This window comes from Varanus komodoensis, unplaced genomic scaffold (genome assembly GCF_004798865.1).
Source record: "Varanus komodoensis strain SLA01 unplaced genomic scaffold, ASM479886v1 scaffold78, whole genome shotgun sequence".
In the NCBI taxonomy this organism is placed as follows: Eukaryota; Metazoa; Chordata; class Lepidosauria; order Squamata; family Varanidae; genus Varanus; species Varanus komodoensis.
Genome location: NW_025336455.1, coordinates 1678470 through 1696075, shown reverse-complemented (window position 1 = coordinate 1696075; position 17606 = coordinate 1678470). Strand labels below are relative to the sequence as shown.

At 53.9% G+C, this 17606-nt stretch overlaps 2 protein-coding genes across 2 annotated transcripts in view; both read right to left on the bottom strand.

The window, feature by feature from the left end:
• The window catches only part of RECQL4 (RecQ like helicase 4), a 20914-nt gene extending 12588 nt beyond the window's left edge, over window positions 1-8326 (bottom strand). The window contains exons 1-8 of the mRNA XM_044453340.1: window positions 8026-8326; window positions 7326-7475; window positions 6572-6664; window positions 4846-4982; window positions 3772-3855; window positions 2944-3132; window positions 1584-1766; window positions 647-842 (exon numbers count right to left, since the gene is read on the bottom strand). Coding sequence (XP_044309275.1) covers window positions 647-842; window positions 1584-1766; window positions 2944-3132; window positions 3772-3855; window positions 4846-4982; window positions 6572-6664; window positions 7326-7475; window positions 8026-8056 — 1063 coding nt within the window. The 5' untranslated portion in view covers window positions 8057-8326. The remainder of the gene's footprint in view (window positions 1-646; window positions 843-1583; window positions 1767-2943; window positions 3133-3771; window positions 3856-4845; window positions 4983-6571; window positions 6665-7325; window positions 7476-8025) is intronic.
• LOC123035249 lies at window positions 8324-17606 on the bottom strand. The gene is made up of 5 exons (XM_044453236.1): window positions 17586-17606; window positions 17290-17433; window positions 13454-14532; window positions 11095-11194; window positions 8324-9609 (listed from the first exon to the last, which is right to left on the bottom strand). The coding sequence occupies exons 1-5, from the start codon at window positions 17604-17606 to the stop codon at window positions 9466-9468; spliced, it is 1488 nt and encodes a 495-aa protein (XP_044309171.1). The 3' UTR covers window positions 8324-9465.

The window sequence follows — 17606 nt, the reverse complement described above, 5'->3', positions numbered from 1 at the left end:
GCTTTTTCCACGCAGCTCATCATTTCTGCCGCTTCTAAACACATTCCAACCCTCAGAATCATGCCAGGACACCTCGTTTTTCTAACCCTAACCCTACCCTGGTGCACACCCCTAACTCTAATATAGGGCTAAAATACCACTGAAAAGAGGAAGATTTTGAAAAAGCCTTCCCTGAGTAGCTTTTTCTGCACAGCTCATCCTTTCTGCCCCTTCTAAACACATTCCAACCCTCAGAATCATGCCAGGACACCTCATTTTTCTAACCCTAACTATAATGGCTTATAGTTTGGCCTGCAGGCGCACGGTGCCAGGGCTGGAAGTTGGGTCTTCTCTCTCAGCTGTTCATAGGTCTCTTTTCTCAACCTGGCTGCAGCTCCTCAGCCCAGCCTTCCATCTTTTACATCTGGGTTCAAGCAATCGTCCTCGAGCCACCCATGACCAACACATGCACCTGCATTTTCCAGTGACCTGTGCTGCATTTAATTGGGTCGCTTTCTAACAATCCATCGTGACCCACAGCAGATGACAAATATATACTTTTCACTTTTAGCCCAAGGACAAGAACAACATCATGCACATTTTGGGCAGCTCCTCTGTTTCCTGGCAACGGTTTTCCTGCCTGGCCTCCCCAGTGATCCTCAGCCACCTTTTGCTTTCTTCCTCTCCGCAGCGGAGCTTGGGTCCTTGTGTTCCTCCGCTTCGGGTGGTGCTTTGAGCATCACCCCCTGGAGACATGTGCGGATGAGCGCTGCGATCCGGACTGTCTCCTCCCGGCGCGTGCAGTAAACAATGACAGAGTCCAGGCTTCCGAACCTCTCCCCTTTCAGCAAGTTCACCAGGGCCTGTAACAGGTTGAAGAGAATAAGGAGCCGGCCTGGAGGTGTAGTGCTGCTTGCCTGGCGATGCTATGAATGTTTCATCTGTTGCTCGAAAGGAAAGGAAGGAATGGCAAAGGACAGTTGACATTTGGGAAGCCGTGGACTATCCAAATTGGAAACACGCGTGCTAAGCCCGACCCATGTCCTCCCCTTCCTTTATGAAATACCTTTTTCTCATTACAAGCCTGAAAAACAGAGACGCTTGCTGAGGAGCCGAGAGCTGAAACAAAATGTTTCCTGTAACAAGCGCCGATCAGCTCCACGTATGTTGGGACTACAGCTTCCATCATTCCTCATCACGGTTCATGCTGCAGGGGCTGATGGGAAGCTGCAGTCCAACACATCTGGAGTGCCCCGGGCTGAAGAAGGCGGCCCTTGCCAGGAACACCCTGTGCAGGCTGAGCCGCAGTTCCTCCCAAAAGCTTCCTCTGCGCGCCCAGATCGGCCGGTGAGGCAGGGGCAGCGCGGAGCCAGGCGGCCTTCGTCCGCCAAGGCACACCTGCGTGTGCGGTCGCTCGCCCAGAAGAGCGCCTCGCGATCTGGATGCTCACACACGTGTCCTCTCCGCCTGGGTGGCCCTGCGTGCATCAGGGGCTGCTTTGCTGGCGGCGCTCCACCGGCGTGCACGCTGGGGCGGCCCCTGGGAGCTCCCCTCAACACGCCGACGCGGCCTTTTGGGCCAGGGCCGGCCTGGCCCAGACTCACCTCGTCTTTGTCTCTGTCGGTGGAGACCGAGAGGTGCAAGTTGGGCGGCACGGCAGCAGAGCGCACGGCGATCCCCTCGCCCTCCGGGACGCCCAAGTGATGGGCCACGTCCCGCGCCGTGGAGAGGGTGGCGGTGGCTGTCAAGCCCAGGAAGCAGCGCACGCCCAAGCGATCCCGAAGAGCCTGCCGGGAGACGGCGCCAGAGTCGGTCCTCCTGCTCCGGAGCGCATGGAAGGCCAACGGGGCCACCTCCTCGCCGGGCAGACCGGCTCCCTGTGCGCGCCGGCCCTCACGTCTTTTAAGGCGGAACAGAGAGGGAGGCTCACCCTGAGAGAGCGAGCCAGGTGGCCACCAGGTGCCTCCCCAGCGTGTGGGGCTGCCCTTCTCAGCCGGCATGGCCAGCCTATCTGAGTCGCTAAGCTGCATAACCATACATGGGAGGTCTTTAAAGAATCCCTTTGTCCATCAGGCCAGGCATATTCAGTTCCTAGGCAGGACCTGAGGGATGGCTGTGCAGCTCAGTGCTCACATTTTCCAAGCAAGCCGTCTCATTGCTAAAAGACTTGAGAACTTAGGCCTGCTCAGTGACAAGACATCAAACCTTGCTTTAAACCCACAGGAAACCCTTTAAGAGCTATTTGTTTTTCTTCCAATGTCCACAGAAAACCCCAATGGCCGACTTTAACCAGAACACATCTGCACACCGAGAGAAGCGTTGCAGACTCAACTCCGGCTGGAATATGCATCACTACACTTAGGACCTTTGTCCTCGGCCCCAGATTTGTGGGAGTGCTACGGACCCTTGGTAGTGAAAGGTTCTCTGCACGTGCTCAGAGCCCTAGCCGGTCCTCAAAGACCCCTGGGCACTCCCTCTGACCCCACCTACATTTCACGTCTAGAGCAAGCCCAGCGTCACCCCACTGACTCTTTCGGCCCAAGAGGCCTGGAACCGCGCCAGCCACAAGCAGCCCGCTCTCACGCCGCCTCACATCTCCCCAGAAGGGCGACGCGCACGCACCGTGGAGCCAGGCCCTGCCGCTTTTGCTTCCCGCCACACGCCCGATGGTTGCATGAAGGTGGTGGTGGGTTTACCAGCCCGCGGTTAAAGCTGGGACTTCCCCACACTCGGGAGCCACCGTGCCAGACGTGATCCTCCGCACTAAGCGGCCCTTCCCGAACCCCGCCTGGCTCCCCAGCGAGGAGAGTTTGCTGGCTGCGCTCACCGTGGCAGCAGCCACTCGTGGGTCACTGGCCATGGCAGACTTGTTGGGGCCCCCGTCCCAGTTCCCCAGCGTGCCCAGTCGGAGGCCCACCTAAGCCTCTCCTCAGGTACAAGCATCCCCTCTCCACCAGTCCATACCTTACAAACTCGCAGGTAACAGGGACGGAAATTGTGGGACCACTCGGAGACACAGTGGGCTTCGTCGATGCAGGCGAACGCCACGGGGGGCAGCTGGTCAGCGGGCGGGAGGCAGCTGGACCCCGGGAAGCCCCCGCCGACCAAGGCCTCGGGGGAGAGCAGAAGCACGTGGACCAGCCCGGCCTTCACCTGCAAGCAGCCAGGTCGAGCCAGTCAGGTCGCTTCTGCCCCTTAGCCCGGCTCAGCCGTCTGGCCCCAGCCCGCTGTGGACTGTCCCTCTGGGGCCTCGGCAGCCGCAACTGGTCCCCCGTTTCAGTGGTTCCCAGGGCAACACCTCTCTCCTGCTGGCCATCCGTTCGTCCGAGAAGCAGAAACGGCAGCCGTTTCCCCCCCCCCCCCCCCCGCCGGCTTCCTGCCTAGCCCCAACCCTTTCTGCCCAGTCTTTGGTAGTCCTGCACTCATCCGCGCACTGAACCATGCTGGATCTTCCGTAAATTGCCTGAAGATTTGGACAACGGGTCCCCTCCAGAGAGTCCCTGTGGCGTAGCTGCGGAGAAGCCGAGCTACAAGGAGGAAGCCCCCGGCTCCACTTCAGCCCCTGGCCAGGAATTCCCTAGGTGGCCGTGGGCTGGGGGTCTCGGTCCCTCATCTGCAGGACGGGGACAACCGCACGCACTACATGTTAGACCCTTTACGTGGGGTGGTTCAAAGCCAAGTGCTATGGCATTTCTCGTTCACAAGCTCCGGGCTGGAGGCAGGTCAGGTCAGGAGGCAGGGCAGTTCTGCCGCTGCACCAAGGATCCATGCCTCCGACACCGGGGGGCTCACCCTGTCCAGAGCGGCTTCCTTCTGGGCCTTGGACATGTTGGAGTGCACGCAGGCCGCCTTCAGGCACGGGGGAAGCCCAGAGACCTGCAAGAGAAGGACGGAAGGCGCATCGCTTGACCTTGGAGGGCTGGGCAGAAATGGGCGCGGCACAGCAGAGGGGTGGGCACGCTCTCCACTCGCACCCACGGAAGCCACTCCCTTGCCAGCTTCCTGCTGACGCTTCCCTGGAGGGAGGGGAAGGGGCGAGAGCAGAGGGGTCAAAGAACGGAGCCAAAACAGCAGGAGCACCTACATGCTGAGCTTCTCTCTCTTCCTGTCAGTAGCCAAGCTTCAGGAGAGGCATTCCAACATGGCAGAATGGGGGGGAAATGCACAACAGCCGGAAAGCCGTTCAATGACTGGCGGGAGAAGGGGGATGAGGGCAGCAGAAAGGGAGCCCTTCCGGGGAAGCGTGGGAGGCACGGCTTGCCAGCCGGAGGTCCATCGTCCTGGCTCTGGCTTCCCCCCTGCAGCCAGGAACCGGTCACCAGTCCCTGTGCGGCTTCCTGCCCTTTGTGCCGTAACCTCTTGGTGCATCCCTTTAACTCCTTCCCTTTCGGCTCCTACCCTGCCCAGTCAGGATCCGCTCCACCACCCACCTAGCCACCCTCCGGTTTTCCTCCCGCTCAGGTCCCTCCCTGAAGCCACGCACTGCCTCCGCAGAGCTGCCCCAGGACCGGCCACCCCCCGGCTCCAGCGGGCACGGCCCTCCCACCGCCACCTGTCTCCCCCCCGAGGCAGACGGCAGGCAGGCTGGCACTCGGGCGCGCCTCTGCTCTGCACAGCATCTAGCATGTTTTCAACACTAGCAACACCTTAGGTCATGGCACCCTGCCGGTGAAACAGATCAGGGAAGAGAGAAACACCGTAGTGGCTAGGTTAAGGACGAGAGCCGATTTAGCCTGGAGCTGGGATTTGGCAGGAAAGCAAGGTCGGGGGAATGACTTGGGCAAAGCACTTCTTTCTGCCTGTTTCTCTGGATCGCAAGCAGCTAAATCGCAACGGTCCCAAATCCAGAGGCATCTGCCAACTCACCTGGTCATCCATCAGTGACACCAGCGGCGAGATCACCAGAGTGATGCATCTGGACCGCCTGCGGTACAGGTAAGCCGGAAGCTGGTAGCAGAGAGATTTCCCCATTCCGGTGGACAGGACCACCAGGGTGGAGAGCCCTGTTGGCGGAGGGAGGAAGAGGAGGACGGCGGCAGACTTAGAGGGCCGGGATCCCTCAGGCTGGCCACCCCCAGGCAGCTGCTCCCTGCCGTCACCCCCCAGCTTCAGCCGCATGCCCACTGGGCTTGCGGCCTGCTCCCCCAGCCCACCCAAGCGGCTCAGCGGGGAAGTCATGGTCTTGCCTGGTCCCAATTTTATCCTCGTGACACCGATGAGGGCAGCCTACCGGGGGCTGCTCTGGCTGAGCTGAGCTGGGGCCTGAGGCTGGTCCTCCCAGGCTCACGCGGTGGGCTCCCCTGCACTCTCCTGTGCTGCCCGCTGGCACTGACAGCCCCTCACCTCAAGCGTCCTGAGCTGGGTGGGGGGAGCCCTGCCACCCCCCCATTCTGCTTGTGCAGCAGGGAGACAAGGGGCTGGGCGTGGGCCCACACTGGGGAGATGGGAGGAGAGCGGATTCCAACAGCAAGGAGCCATCATGGTGGCCCAGCCAAGTGGCATTCCGGGGGCCCGTGAAGGCCAAAGGGCTACCCCACCCTGCTGCAGGGAGCTGCCACCGAGGGACGCATCCCCTTCCCGCAGGACCAGGGAGCCACCGTCAGACCGGCTGGAGGGGCTGAGTGCGTGCCTGAGAGCAGGGCTGGCGCAGAATGCAGGCAGGAGCTGGCAGGGCCCTTGCACTGGAGACCCAGCCCTGGGGAAGGCTGGAGCGTGGACCTGGCCTTGGCTCGAAGGCCCAGCTATGACGCCCCGGGGGACCGCAGTGCACAGCTGACTGGGGATCTGGGTCATCCACTGCCCAGCGTGACTGGAGGAGAAACGGGCGTTGTGTCAGGTCAGCTTTCCGTCTGCTGGTTTCAGAATGTGGAGCCACCCAGACAAAGAGCAAAACAGGCATTTCGATCCAACGGGCTTGAAGCTCAAACAGGACACACTGGGTTGGGGACACTGCCCTGTGAGGAGAGACTGGGAGAACTGGGCATGTTCAGCCTTGGGAAGAAAAAGACTGAGGGGGGACATGAGATCCCTCTAGAAGTCCCTCAAAGGCTGTCCCAAAGAGGAAGGTCAGGATCTCCTCTTACTGATGCCAGACTGCAGGACACGGAATAATCAAGTCAAGCTGCAACAACCCAGATTCAGGCTGGACATCAGGAAGAGCTACCCCAAAGGCTCTCAGTGACTCTCCCACACTAGAGACATTCAAAGAGGAACTGGGCAGCCCTCTGAGTGGGATGGTGCAGCTTAGTGTCCTGCAACAGCAGGGGGCTGGACCCGAGGGCCCTCACAGCCCTTCCAATGCAGCAGCCACATGGCCAGAGCATTCAAAAGGGCTACACAGTTCAGGGAGGAGGCTGAGAAAGACCACACACACACGGTCATTGCAATGCATCCTTTCTCTCGCACACAATTTGGTGACATCTTGGTTGTTCCTAATAAAGGTATTTTATTCAAAGTTGAGGATTTTGATCCCCCCTCTCCCATTGATGAGCATGGCTGTACCATCTTTTTAACGTAAAGGTTTCATTCACTTTAAGCTTCAGTACAATGAGCAAGTATTTGGCCCAGACTTCAGGCAAGCCAACTGCCTTACCTGAAAGTACCCTCATCACGGCGGCTTCCTGCCCTGGTCGGAAGGAGGCATAGCCCAGCTCAGCCAGTGCTTGGAACACTTCAGGAGGGGTCTCTGCTCAAGATATGGGACACAGACACAGAGAGAGAATGTCAGGAAAGCGGCAGTGGCCGGCCGGAGCAAGCGTGCGATACTTAGGGCTGCAGGAGGCAGGATTAGGGCATGGCATTCGCAACTCCAGATGCTAGTCAGGGCCTTTGATCCAAAGCATCTGGACTCTGCCCCAAGTCCTGGCAGACGTGTGGGCTGGCTGGCGGGCTGGGGATCACGGCAGCTGTAGCCAGACACACCTGGAAGGCACCAGGCCAGGCTGGGAGGGAGGTTCGGTGCAGGAGAACAGACTCCCCGAGCAACGGCGCTTTGTCCCCGGCTGTGAGGTCTCATGAGTCACAGCGGAGACAATGAACTCTGACGGCCAAAGCGATCCGGGTTTACCGACAGCCGACAGCCACTTCTGCGCAAGGCCTCCTTATCTGGGGCCCCAACGCCGGTTTCTGGAGCCACTGCTCCTTGCGTGCCCACGCAGCCAAGGCCAGGCGGTTGCTGGGCCAGTGGAACGGCTGCAGGAGGCCACGACACGAGGCCAGAGACAACCTGCGGGGCAGGCTGGGGAACAGAGGCGAGTCCTACTCGAGGTCTTCAAAAGGCTCGGTGGGAAATGTTCTCCTCCCAAAGCATGGCTGTCAGCAAGGGCTGCCCTCTTCCTCCGCCTCACCTGTCACCTTCCCATCCTGGCCCGGTTCGTAGAGAGGTTCCATGGGTGCGGGGGGAGGCGGGGGCTCGTACACAGGCCTCTGCACGTGCAGGTGGCCCTCTTGCTCTTGAGCAAGCTGCTCCAGGGCTTCCTGGCCACTCTCATCCTTCACTGGGGAGGAAAGAGGAAGAAGGACCGGGAGATTATGTACTGATTACATTTTTAATCCAACAAGTGCGAATGTTCTCTGGATTTATATTGAATGTTCTGTAGCTCATTTAAAACTTTTAAGGCTGGAAAAAAGACTGATGAAGAGGATCCCCGGGTTCAGTCCCCAGGTAGGGCTGGAAATATTCCCGCCTGAGCTTCTGCAGAACTGCTGCCAGCCAGTGTTGGCAAAGGGGCCTAGGAGGACCGAGACAGGTCTGATGTGGAGTCGGGCGGCTCCCCGTCCTCCCCATTTTCCTCTCCTGGGAGGGATCCTCTTCTGTTTTGTGGGAATTCAGATTGTTGAAGCTGTTTGTTCACATAAAATCATGTACTTGTATCTGCTCATAGAAAACAAATAAAAGTGATATTAAAAAGGGAGACGAAGGGGCAACGAAACCAAAAACCTCAGGCAGGGATGGGTCAGTGGGAAAACTGGCCCGTTACGAATTATTCTTCCTGACTTGAGACAAACCGGAGTCGGCTCTCTGGCACCACGGCCTTCGCGTCCTACCCGAGGCCTTGAAGTAGGCTGTATTGGTCATCCGAGCCACTTCCTCAAGAGTTAGCAACGGGGCGTCCTCTTCGGAGGCACAGCCACTTGGCTCGAGTTGAGAGCTGGTGGCTGGGAGCTGTTCCACCACTGCAGCAAGAAAAGGGGTATTACTCCAGAAGCTTCAGTGTAATTCAAGAGGGAGCTTCCCTCTTTGGGAGAAGAGGCACAGCTTAGTGGTAAAGCACAGTGCACAGAACGGCTCGTTCTCTGGCCCCCGAGGCGTTGTGGCCAGTCACTGTGGGAATGCGGGCAAAAGATCTGGATGGGAAATGGTGCGAGGCAGCTTCCCATCATCCCCCCCCATTTAAACATTTGCCCTGGTTCACATGCAGCACTACAGCACCGGCTGAGTCCCATGGAGTGTGTTCCCTCTCCTCTGCCAGCACAGCCAAGAGGAGGAGGCAAGGAACTCTCTCATCTCGTTGCAGCTCACTGAAAGAGAGTTATTTACTCTGTTCAGCACAGACAAACAGTGGTTAGTGCTAACCCTCTGGTTCAGGAAAAGAAACCTGGATGGTTAGCCGTGGTTAATGACCCAGCCTGTCTCACTAATCCCAGGGAGCCTTAACTGCCGCTTAACTGGAGAGAGCAAGCAGCCGCAGTTCGAGGGAAGCAGAAGTGGAAGTCTGCAGCCCCCTGACAGCTGCAGCCCGGAAGGCGAGGCGGGAGCGCACCCCCACGGCCATGATCTGCGAACGCTGATGCTGCGGCAAGGGAAAAAGAGCCAGCCTCAGAATATGCTCCACGGAGACACAGAATGTGGCATTTTCCTCCTTTTTAATGCTTCTCCTCAGACAAAGAGGCTTGTGGAGCAGCTTTCCACTAATCAATGAAAGAAAATAGCCCCTGTCCACGGAACAGTCACAAAACGGTGTGGCAGGCAAGGAAAAAGGGACGGGATGGAAGAGGGACTGGCAAAATGGCTCCACCTCCCCTCCCTCAGCACAGCCAGGGGAGGAGGAGGGCCTTAAGCTCAGATGCGATGGGAGGCTTCAAGCAAACACGTCCCTCCTGATTAACAGGCCCACTAGCCCAATGGAAACACGCTCCATTCCCTCTAAATGAGGCACCTCCTCTCCTTTTAAGTTGCTTTGCCTGCTTTCATCACTGTTTTATCGCACTTATTTCGCTCTGTAGAGCTTCCACTGTTCTCTAAATCCTCTAAGAAAAAATTCCACAGCCACATTATTCCATGGGAAGAAGAATTTCCCTTTATCCATGTCCCAGTCAGACAAGTTATGGGGCTCGCCCTTCCAATAGGCAGCCTAAAAGAAGGGTATTGGAGGCTCCATCGGTTTCTTATAAGCTACCCAAAATGTACTTAAGTGCTCTTGCTTCTCTTTGTAGAGTTAAAAGAATGTGGCCCATGCCAATATCTGGCCGTGGGGTTTGACGGATTCAACCAGACTTACCTGACCCCTTGCACTGCAAAGCCCAGTGACCCAGTCCCCCACACCTGAAGCACAGGTCAGAGCCTCGGTCCAACGGCCTGCCGCCTCCACCAAACTGTTCTCCCTTTTTCCGCCACTTCTGCTTCCACACCTGCGAAGACAGCAAGAGGCGGGCTAAGGCGAGAGCTGCCTGCCCTTCCTGCAGGGGCTTGGCTTCAGGGAACCAGGCAAAAGGGGACTAGCTTGATCGCAGCACGTCAAAACTTCTAAGGCAACTTTTCGGTTACATTCAACCATTTGAGAAACCATCCAGGACACCACTACGAAACAGCTGCTGGGGAGGCACGAAGCTCCGAGGTGCTGCGCACACGCCAGGCGTAGGGGCTGAGAGCTAGCATACTACGCAATTCCACTGTTTGCAGCCACAGCGGGAACCTTCTTCACGGCAATCTCAGCTACTGATAAGGCAAGGTATTCATCGTTATCAAAGCGGGAGGGACAGGCACCTGGGTGGACCCCATGAAAGATGCCCAGGGGCACAGTGGCGCCCTTAGACACCATGTTGCTGATCCTGCTCCAAGGCTTATCTCTATCAATAAAAGGCCGTACTCCAGTTCTGTGCATAAGGACTGGGGAGAATTAAGATGCATTCCTATACATGCCCAAACAGAAAAATATCCTACAGTTTCCAGCATGCCCCAGCCCACAAGGCTGGCTGGGGCATGCTGGGAGTTGTACTATTTTTTCTGTCGAAACATATAGGATTGTGCCAGGGCTGTTCAGGGCTCATTTGCTCAAATGCCAGCAAGGTGAGGACAGCTCATGATTTATAAGAAGACTGAAGTATAGAAACAACAACAACAACAGAAAGGTGCAGCTGACTGAAACACCTGTGCTGACCTGTTACAAGAGCAGGTGCAGGGGAAGGAGACAGGTATTCTACTGAACAAGTCAGTTATGCAACTCACTTGTTTAATGCATTTTAGGTGCAAGAAGAACTTATCTACCTGAAGTGACTGAAATATTGGCAAATGCGGTATCTACTTTGCTCTTGGAGTAACAGAAGAATACAAAGGCTTTCACAGTAATTTTCTTCCAGATTTATTTTTTTAAAAACTAGGAATTTGTTACTCCCAAGAGGAGCTCCTAAATTATGGCACAACACATTAAGACATTTAAACATCTCCTCGCTGCCTAATGGGAGAATGAATCACGGAGGTGGCTGTCAGAAGAACACATACATAATTTGTTTAAGTTCTGGACAGCTTCCATCTTGAAAACCCAAATTATTCAAATCACCCATTTCTCTAAATTTGCTGGAAGGCACTGATAAAAGCTGAAGCCTCAACAAGCCCAGTGGGGATGAAACTAAATGTTATTTATCAGAATGTTTCAAGCATAAATATTCTGTCTTGGGAAAGTAGTCAATGTATTTATTTTTAAAAATCATATATTCTGGTTTAAATTCCATTCAGGTCTTGTGAGTCAAGAAACTCTCATTCCAAAATCCCAGGAAAAATCTCTTTTACATCACTGTTGATACATGTAATTAATAAACAAGCACCAAACCTTGTGCACATCCCTTCTAGCTCGTCAGGCTTGCAAATGACTCTCACAGGGTCAAAGGGCAGCTCACCTGCTTGCGAAGCCGTCTCCCCTTCAGCACACACCCCTTCACGAAGGATTTCTTTTTGAGGTTGAGGCGTACAAAGTTGTCCTCCGTCCACGGCCGTGCCCTGGAAAGAAGCAAGCTCCCTCCATCAAGAAAGATCACCGCACTTACGTCACTTACGTCTCGCTGCAGAGGCCCTACCTGAACCCTGTCAGGACAAAGTGAGCAAAAGGTTTGCCATCGTATGGCCGCTAAAGGCCTGACACTGTAAGAACAACCTTAGACTTGGACGGGCCTGTCCTGAAAGGTCTTCCGGGAGTGGCGGGGGGGGGGGGGCATCCCAGACACGCCAATCGTTTGCCTTTCCTGAAGGTTCCTTTGCCCTGTGTTGTCTTAACCCTATTCAATCCCCGTTGTTTCACCCTGACATGCCTCCAGCAAGCTGCCTACCGCTTCCCCACCTCCTGGCTTCTCCAAAATGTGTGTGCAGCTGAAAGGTTCTAAAAGCTTCTTGCACAGGCTCCATCTCCGGAGTCCCTTCGGCGGCTGCCTACCTGCCGCAGGTATTTCCTGTACGGCTGAATAAACCGTACATGTTCTTTTGATTGTGCACCCCCAGCGGACCCTCGCAGGGTGTTTTCTTCACTCTTTTCAATACACACTGACAAAGGAGGTTTGGGTGTGAATGTCAGCTCAGAACTGGAGTTGCTTTAAGGGCCACTCCACAACCCTGAAAATAAGTTATGACAGGGAGGTTGGTTCTTCCTCTACTAACTCACATGACTCCCGACAGGTAATCAGGCATTCTATGGCTTGTTTCCCCCTCAGTCCTTCTGTCCAGGCCCTGCAAATGCCCTCCCCAGCAAAGGAGAGCTTATTTTGTTTATTTTCATACACACTGTAACAAATTGCTGAAATCTCCCTGAAGTGGGAGGAAGTGGAGATACCAGGGCTGCTCCAGAGATGGAAGTCCGGGCTCTGCCACTGGGCAGTCTTCTCTTCTCAGCAAGCCAGCGTGGCTGCCCCACAGGCCCCCTGGGGAGGACGTGCGAGCAAGACTAGCTTTGTACACGCCTCTGGAGAGAAGGGGCATGGACCTCCTCTCCCCATAAGTGTCCCGCAATCACAGCCTCAATATTTCTTTACTCTCTAAAGCTATGCTGGCTGTGGGAAGCTGGAAGATGTCTTTTAAAAAGTTACCATTTGCAGAGGATAATGCCCATTAAAATATTCACGGAAAGGATGTGTCCGCCCTCTCCTCCCTCTTGCAGCCATCTGCACCCAGCCCATCTTCCCAGACAGAAACTTACTGAGGGGTTGGGGGGGCCTCTGGAAAACTGAGATGAGGTGTGGGGCCTGTTGAGGATGACAGAATTGCCCAGAATCTGGCTTGGACCTCAAGACAAGTTAACTTAGGCGCAGTCCTGTGCATGTTCAGAGAGGAAAAAGCCATCTAATTCGCAACATGGCTGGCTGGGGGATGCTGGGAGCTGCAGGATTGTGCCTCCTGCTCTACCATGTCAGGGTCGTGCCCTAAAGAAAGTTCAGGGAAAGGTGCTCCTTCTCCTCCCCCACCCAACAGCTTGCCTGCTTCATTAGGAGAGAGGCTTTGCAGGGATCCCAGGTCCCGGCAGTGACGAGGAGGGGGCAGAAAACCGGCTGCTTGGCCAGTGTGAGGAGGACGGCCGCCTAGGCTGGCTCACCTCAGGACCCAACTCCTTCTGCTCTGCGAACGATGTGCACGGCGGTTCACCCACACTTCGCAGCATACGGCAGCATCCCCGGCCCCGATCACCGGGGTGCGTTTTGTGTCTGAGGGTGTCCTTTGCTTTACATTTATCAGGATGCATTTTGCACATTCTTTTTCATGTGGCTGAATTTATTATGCTATGCAAAACTGACTCTTGAAATGTCGCCACGGGACTGACCGTGTGTTGACAGTGTATAATTTTAGAAGGAAATTAGGAAAGTTGAAAAGAAGCCTTCTCTTCCCCCAAGTGGATTTGGGCAGGACAGAAGCTTCAGTAACACATGGCATGATGGCCCTCCTCTAGTCTGACAGAATGTTTCCACAACATATTGCATGAAACAGATGTTTGCCAAGCTGAAAATCTGCGGAGTGAGGCTCCAAAAAGGGCACTTCGTGCAACATGGACGGCACGAGCTCATCTTTTCTTGCACTCATCTGTGTGAGCGTGAACCCAGAAAGGAGGAAACATTACACAGGGCATAAGCGAGTGGGGGAGCTCTTCTCTCAGATACTTCAGTCAGCAAGGGAGAGTCTGCAGTGAAGGCCACCCTTTGCCCTAGAACTAAAGCTACATGTAGCAACTCCCCAGGCGATTTCCAGGCCACGTGTTCCCAGCTCCATTAAGGGACATACCTGCAGCCTAAGGCGCTGGGCCGCTTGGGGCACTCCTCTCCCTCCAGCTCCCCAAGCAGGTTTTCAGAAGGGAACGAGGATGCCACTCCCCTTTCCACTCGTTCTTCTGCAGTGCCGTGACCACCGTCATATTCATCGAGCCTCGGCTTACGACTGACAGCACACCGCTTCTTGACACATGCCCTGTCTCCTGCTTGTCCTTTAGTCCTCTTGCGCTTTACAGCAGAGGCGTCCCCTTCAGAACGATCCGCGCCATCCTCCTCTCGGGCTTCGGCGTCATGCAGTCTTTCCGCACAAGAGGCTTTTCGTCTCCGGGAAGCATGAAGCGGTCCATTCTCCACCTCACAGAAGACGCCGCTCAGCCCTGGCGATGGTCCTCCCAAAAGATGCTCGTCTGCTCTCTGAGCCGCTTCCTTTGCACAGGCCTCCGGTTTACGGACATCCTTGATGGTGGAAAACCCACCTGCAGCTTCAGTGAGTGCTGCCTTTACTTCTTCCTCGCTTGTCTGGTGATCCTGCACACTTTGGCTGAGGACGTCTCCCCCAGGTTGACTCAGGGGCAGCATGTCTTCCTGGCAGTTTCCTGTGAGAAACGTGCTGTGTGTCTCCCATTTCTTCTCTCCACTGTGTGGAAAAGGACCCGGTTTTTCCAGAGAACTGAATTCTGCTGATCCCTGGCATAACCCTGTCCTCCCAGCTGGGGCAGGACAGGACTCTCCTAGGTGCCCCTCTCCAGTCCGCTGTTTTTCCTTCCCCTGGCACCTCTCCAACCAACCAGGATCAAGGCTGCTCAGGTGTTTGGCCACTGTTTGCCTCAGCTGCTGAAACTTACCCAGTGGCAAAGGCCTGGGCTTGGATAAGGAAGGCTCAACAGGAGGCAGCCCCGCTGATGAGGAAGGGAGGGGAGCTGCCAGTTCGTTGGGATCGGGCTCAGAGAGTGGATCCGGACGACGCTTCGACAAAGGAGTCTTTGGTTGTTCGGAAGGCCCAGACTTGTCGGGCTGATATAGGTCCTTCTGCACCAGTGCCGCTGACCTCCTCCTGGGGGTGAGCGATTTCTTTAAAGTTACAGGACTCTCCTGGGAATGAGAGAAGAAAACACAAACCGCTCGCTGTCAGCTTATGTCTCTCTCTTTTCAAGGACAGGCTGGACATGCGCATGGTGGGCATGTCGCGAGTGGAGCCGGCTAGAGCCGGAGGTCAGACTAGATGGCCCGGTAGGTCCCTCCTGACTCGCTCTGTTTCTATGTATCCCAAAATGTTTTCTCTTCTTACTTTATGCCAGAGGTCCACCGCCCCTCTACACAGAACACTTTGGAAACCAGGCATGAGACGCCACGACCCATTGCCACTGAATGGGCCGTGACCCAATGACTGGGGGCTTGCTTTACATATAATAGCTTGCTCCCCCATCTTTCCAGTTAAACACTGGGGCCGAAAGCTTACTAAGCCAGCACCAGTAAGAAACATAGAAACAGAGTGAGTCAGAAGGGGTCTCCTGGGCCATCTAGTCTGACCCCAGGAAAAGACAGGCCTTTAAACATACAAACCCCCAACTAAATTACAGGCCTTAAAGAAGTTCCAAAGAACAGACATCACCAGGAAGCAAGGATTACCATTCCGCAAAAGAATTCCCAAAACATCCAGAGAAACTCCTTGGTAGCAAGAAAACACAAAACAGGATTCCACTCCTCCACATACTGCAGGCAATCCCAGATTATATGATCAATCATCTCTTGTAACTCACACATCTCACAACAGTCTGAATCAACCCGACCAGTCCTGGAAAGATTATTGCAAGACAGCACACTTAATATGCAAACCTATCTTGCTCTAACCACTAATTAAAAATTTGAAATTCACACAAAAGAAGGCGAAAGGAAAAAAATCTGCCAACCAGTGTCACCCAGTTTCCTCTGTCACTTACTGATTTCTCTCCAGATGACACAAGGAACTTTCCTCCGGGAGAGGGGCAAAGGGATAAGCAACACAAGAATAGGGCAAAGTACGCTTCACGATTTGCAGATAGATCAGCAGATTCATCACTCTCTAAACTACCCAAAAAAACACAACCAGATTCCCACAAGACGGAGCTCCATGCTCAAAGCCCAGATTTCATTCGCTAGTGCCTTCCTACAAGCCACTCCCGCAGCCTGAAGAGTCTGCAAGCCACAAAAAGAACCTGACAGAATCAGCACGTCGCCAGGCCTTGTATCCCTGGCCATTCAAAGGGCCCTTAAGTCTGCTGGCATAACTGAAACCCCATCGGACAAATGAAGTCCTTTCTGAATTCCAAAAATAGGGATAAAATACACTGAACGCACACCACCATTAAGGACATTTCTAGAACTGTCGGTATACGCACACAACACAAACTCCAGTGAGGGAAGAGATATTGTAACACCAAATCTCAAATACCTGTGTTCAAGTTTATACAGAAAAGTTACCATTTAGCATATTAACCATGTTTTTCTCAACGGATGACTGACCACTAAACTCAACTATTGTTCTTTACCCAGTCAGCTGATGTTTGTGGATGGCCCTCAGTTCTAAATAGGACATTTCATTTAGTTTAGTCTAATTTAATTTAATTTAATTTAATTTCAATATTTATATCCCATCCTTTACAAAACGTCCCAGGACAGCTTACAAAATTACAAATATGAATATGGCAATATGTTTGAATTCATTCCATAATGAGGTTTAGGGCATGAACGTGTATGTTTTGCACCAAAGGGTTAAGTTGGACCTGAGCTCTTCTCACCCCAAAGGTCCACCCTTCCCTGCTATTTAAGATTCCCTCATTTTATGGGACAAAAACAAGGAAAAAGTGCCCAAACTTTGCAAAAAATGTATTCATTAAATTTGCAGGCAATGTCAAAACAGAAATACAAAGATTAGAGGATTTAAGCTTGAGAAGCAAGATAATCTGTGCTAAAAGAGGATAAACTCCTCTAGAATTCATTTATCAGGATAAACGAACTGGATTTGGGGATAGATGAGAATTTGCTGTTGTTGTTAGTCGGGAAGTCATGTCCAACTCATCGCGACCCCATGGACAACATTCCTCCAGGCCTTCCTGTCCTCCACCATCCCCCAGAGTCCACTTAAGCTCACGCCAACTGCTTCAGTGACCCCAGCCTCCTCATCCTCTGCCGTCCCCTCCTCCTTTTGCCATCTATTGTTCCCAGCATCAGGCTCTTCTCCAGGGAGTCCTTCCTTCTCATTAGGTGGCCAAAGTATTTGAGTTTCATCTTCAGGATCTGGCCGTCCAAAGAGCAGCCAGGGTTGATCTCCTCTAGGACTCACCGGTTTGATCGCCTTGCTGTCCAGGGGACTCGCAGGATGAGAATATATATTCTTATTATTACAGAAATGTTTTATAATACTTCTTTCTATATCATGTTATAAAAACATGTCTGTAATGGAAACATTGTGCACCTAAGTTTGAAGAAGATTAAGGAGAGATCTGCTGAAGGCATTCCTAAGATTCACGTAGAAACGATCCTTAAGAGATTCCGTGGATGTGTAGAAAACATCTCGATGGTTGAGGAACGGGCCTTGCCCCACCCCTCTTGGTTTTACGGAATGATTCCTGGTGTGCAGCGAACTATAAATGTCAGTGGCCGTGAGCACAGAAACAAGGCGCTAGCCCTCAGGACTAATTAATCCAAAGTACAACGGTGGACTTGGTGGCAGGACCACCCTCTCTCCCCGGTCCCTTTTTACAAGGGAAATCACCCCTTGGTGCTTCAAGGACCCTGCCCCTCAGAAGCCAAGGTCCCTCTGTGCCCAGTCTGCGTGCAAAGCTACAATTCGTCTTCCACCAAACAAACCTTAACAGCTGCTCCCAAGTTGCATTTCAGCTTCATCCCAAAATACTGTGCAGAAGCCTGCAGCGGGTGCCGGTTCTCCGGAGATGGTTTAGCGGCCCTCTGGCCTCGATTCAGGTGCGCCCCCCAGCAATCCGAGCCAGAAACCTTAGGAAATGTACATAAATATGGTTATAAGGAAAAGCGAAAAACGCTGCTGTTAGGCTACTGTTCTGTACAGTTTGCATTTAGGGAAAAAAAGGCATGGAGTCACTGCAGAAAGGAGCTTCTAGATTTGTTTAACTACTGGAACCTATTACCTGGGGGAAGTTGTGAGCCAT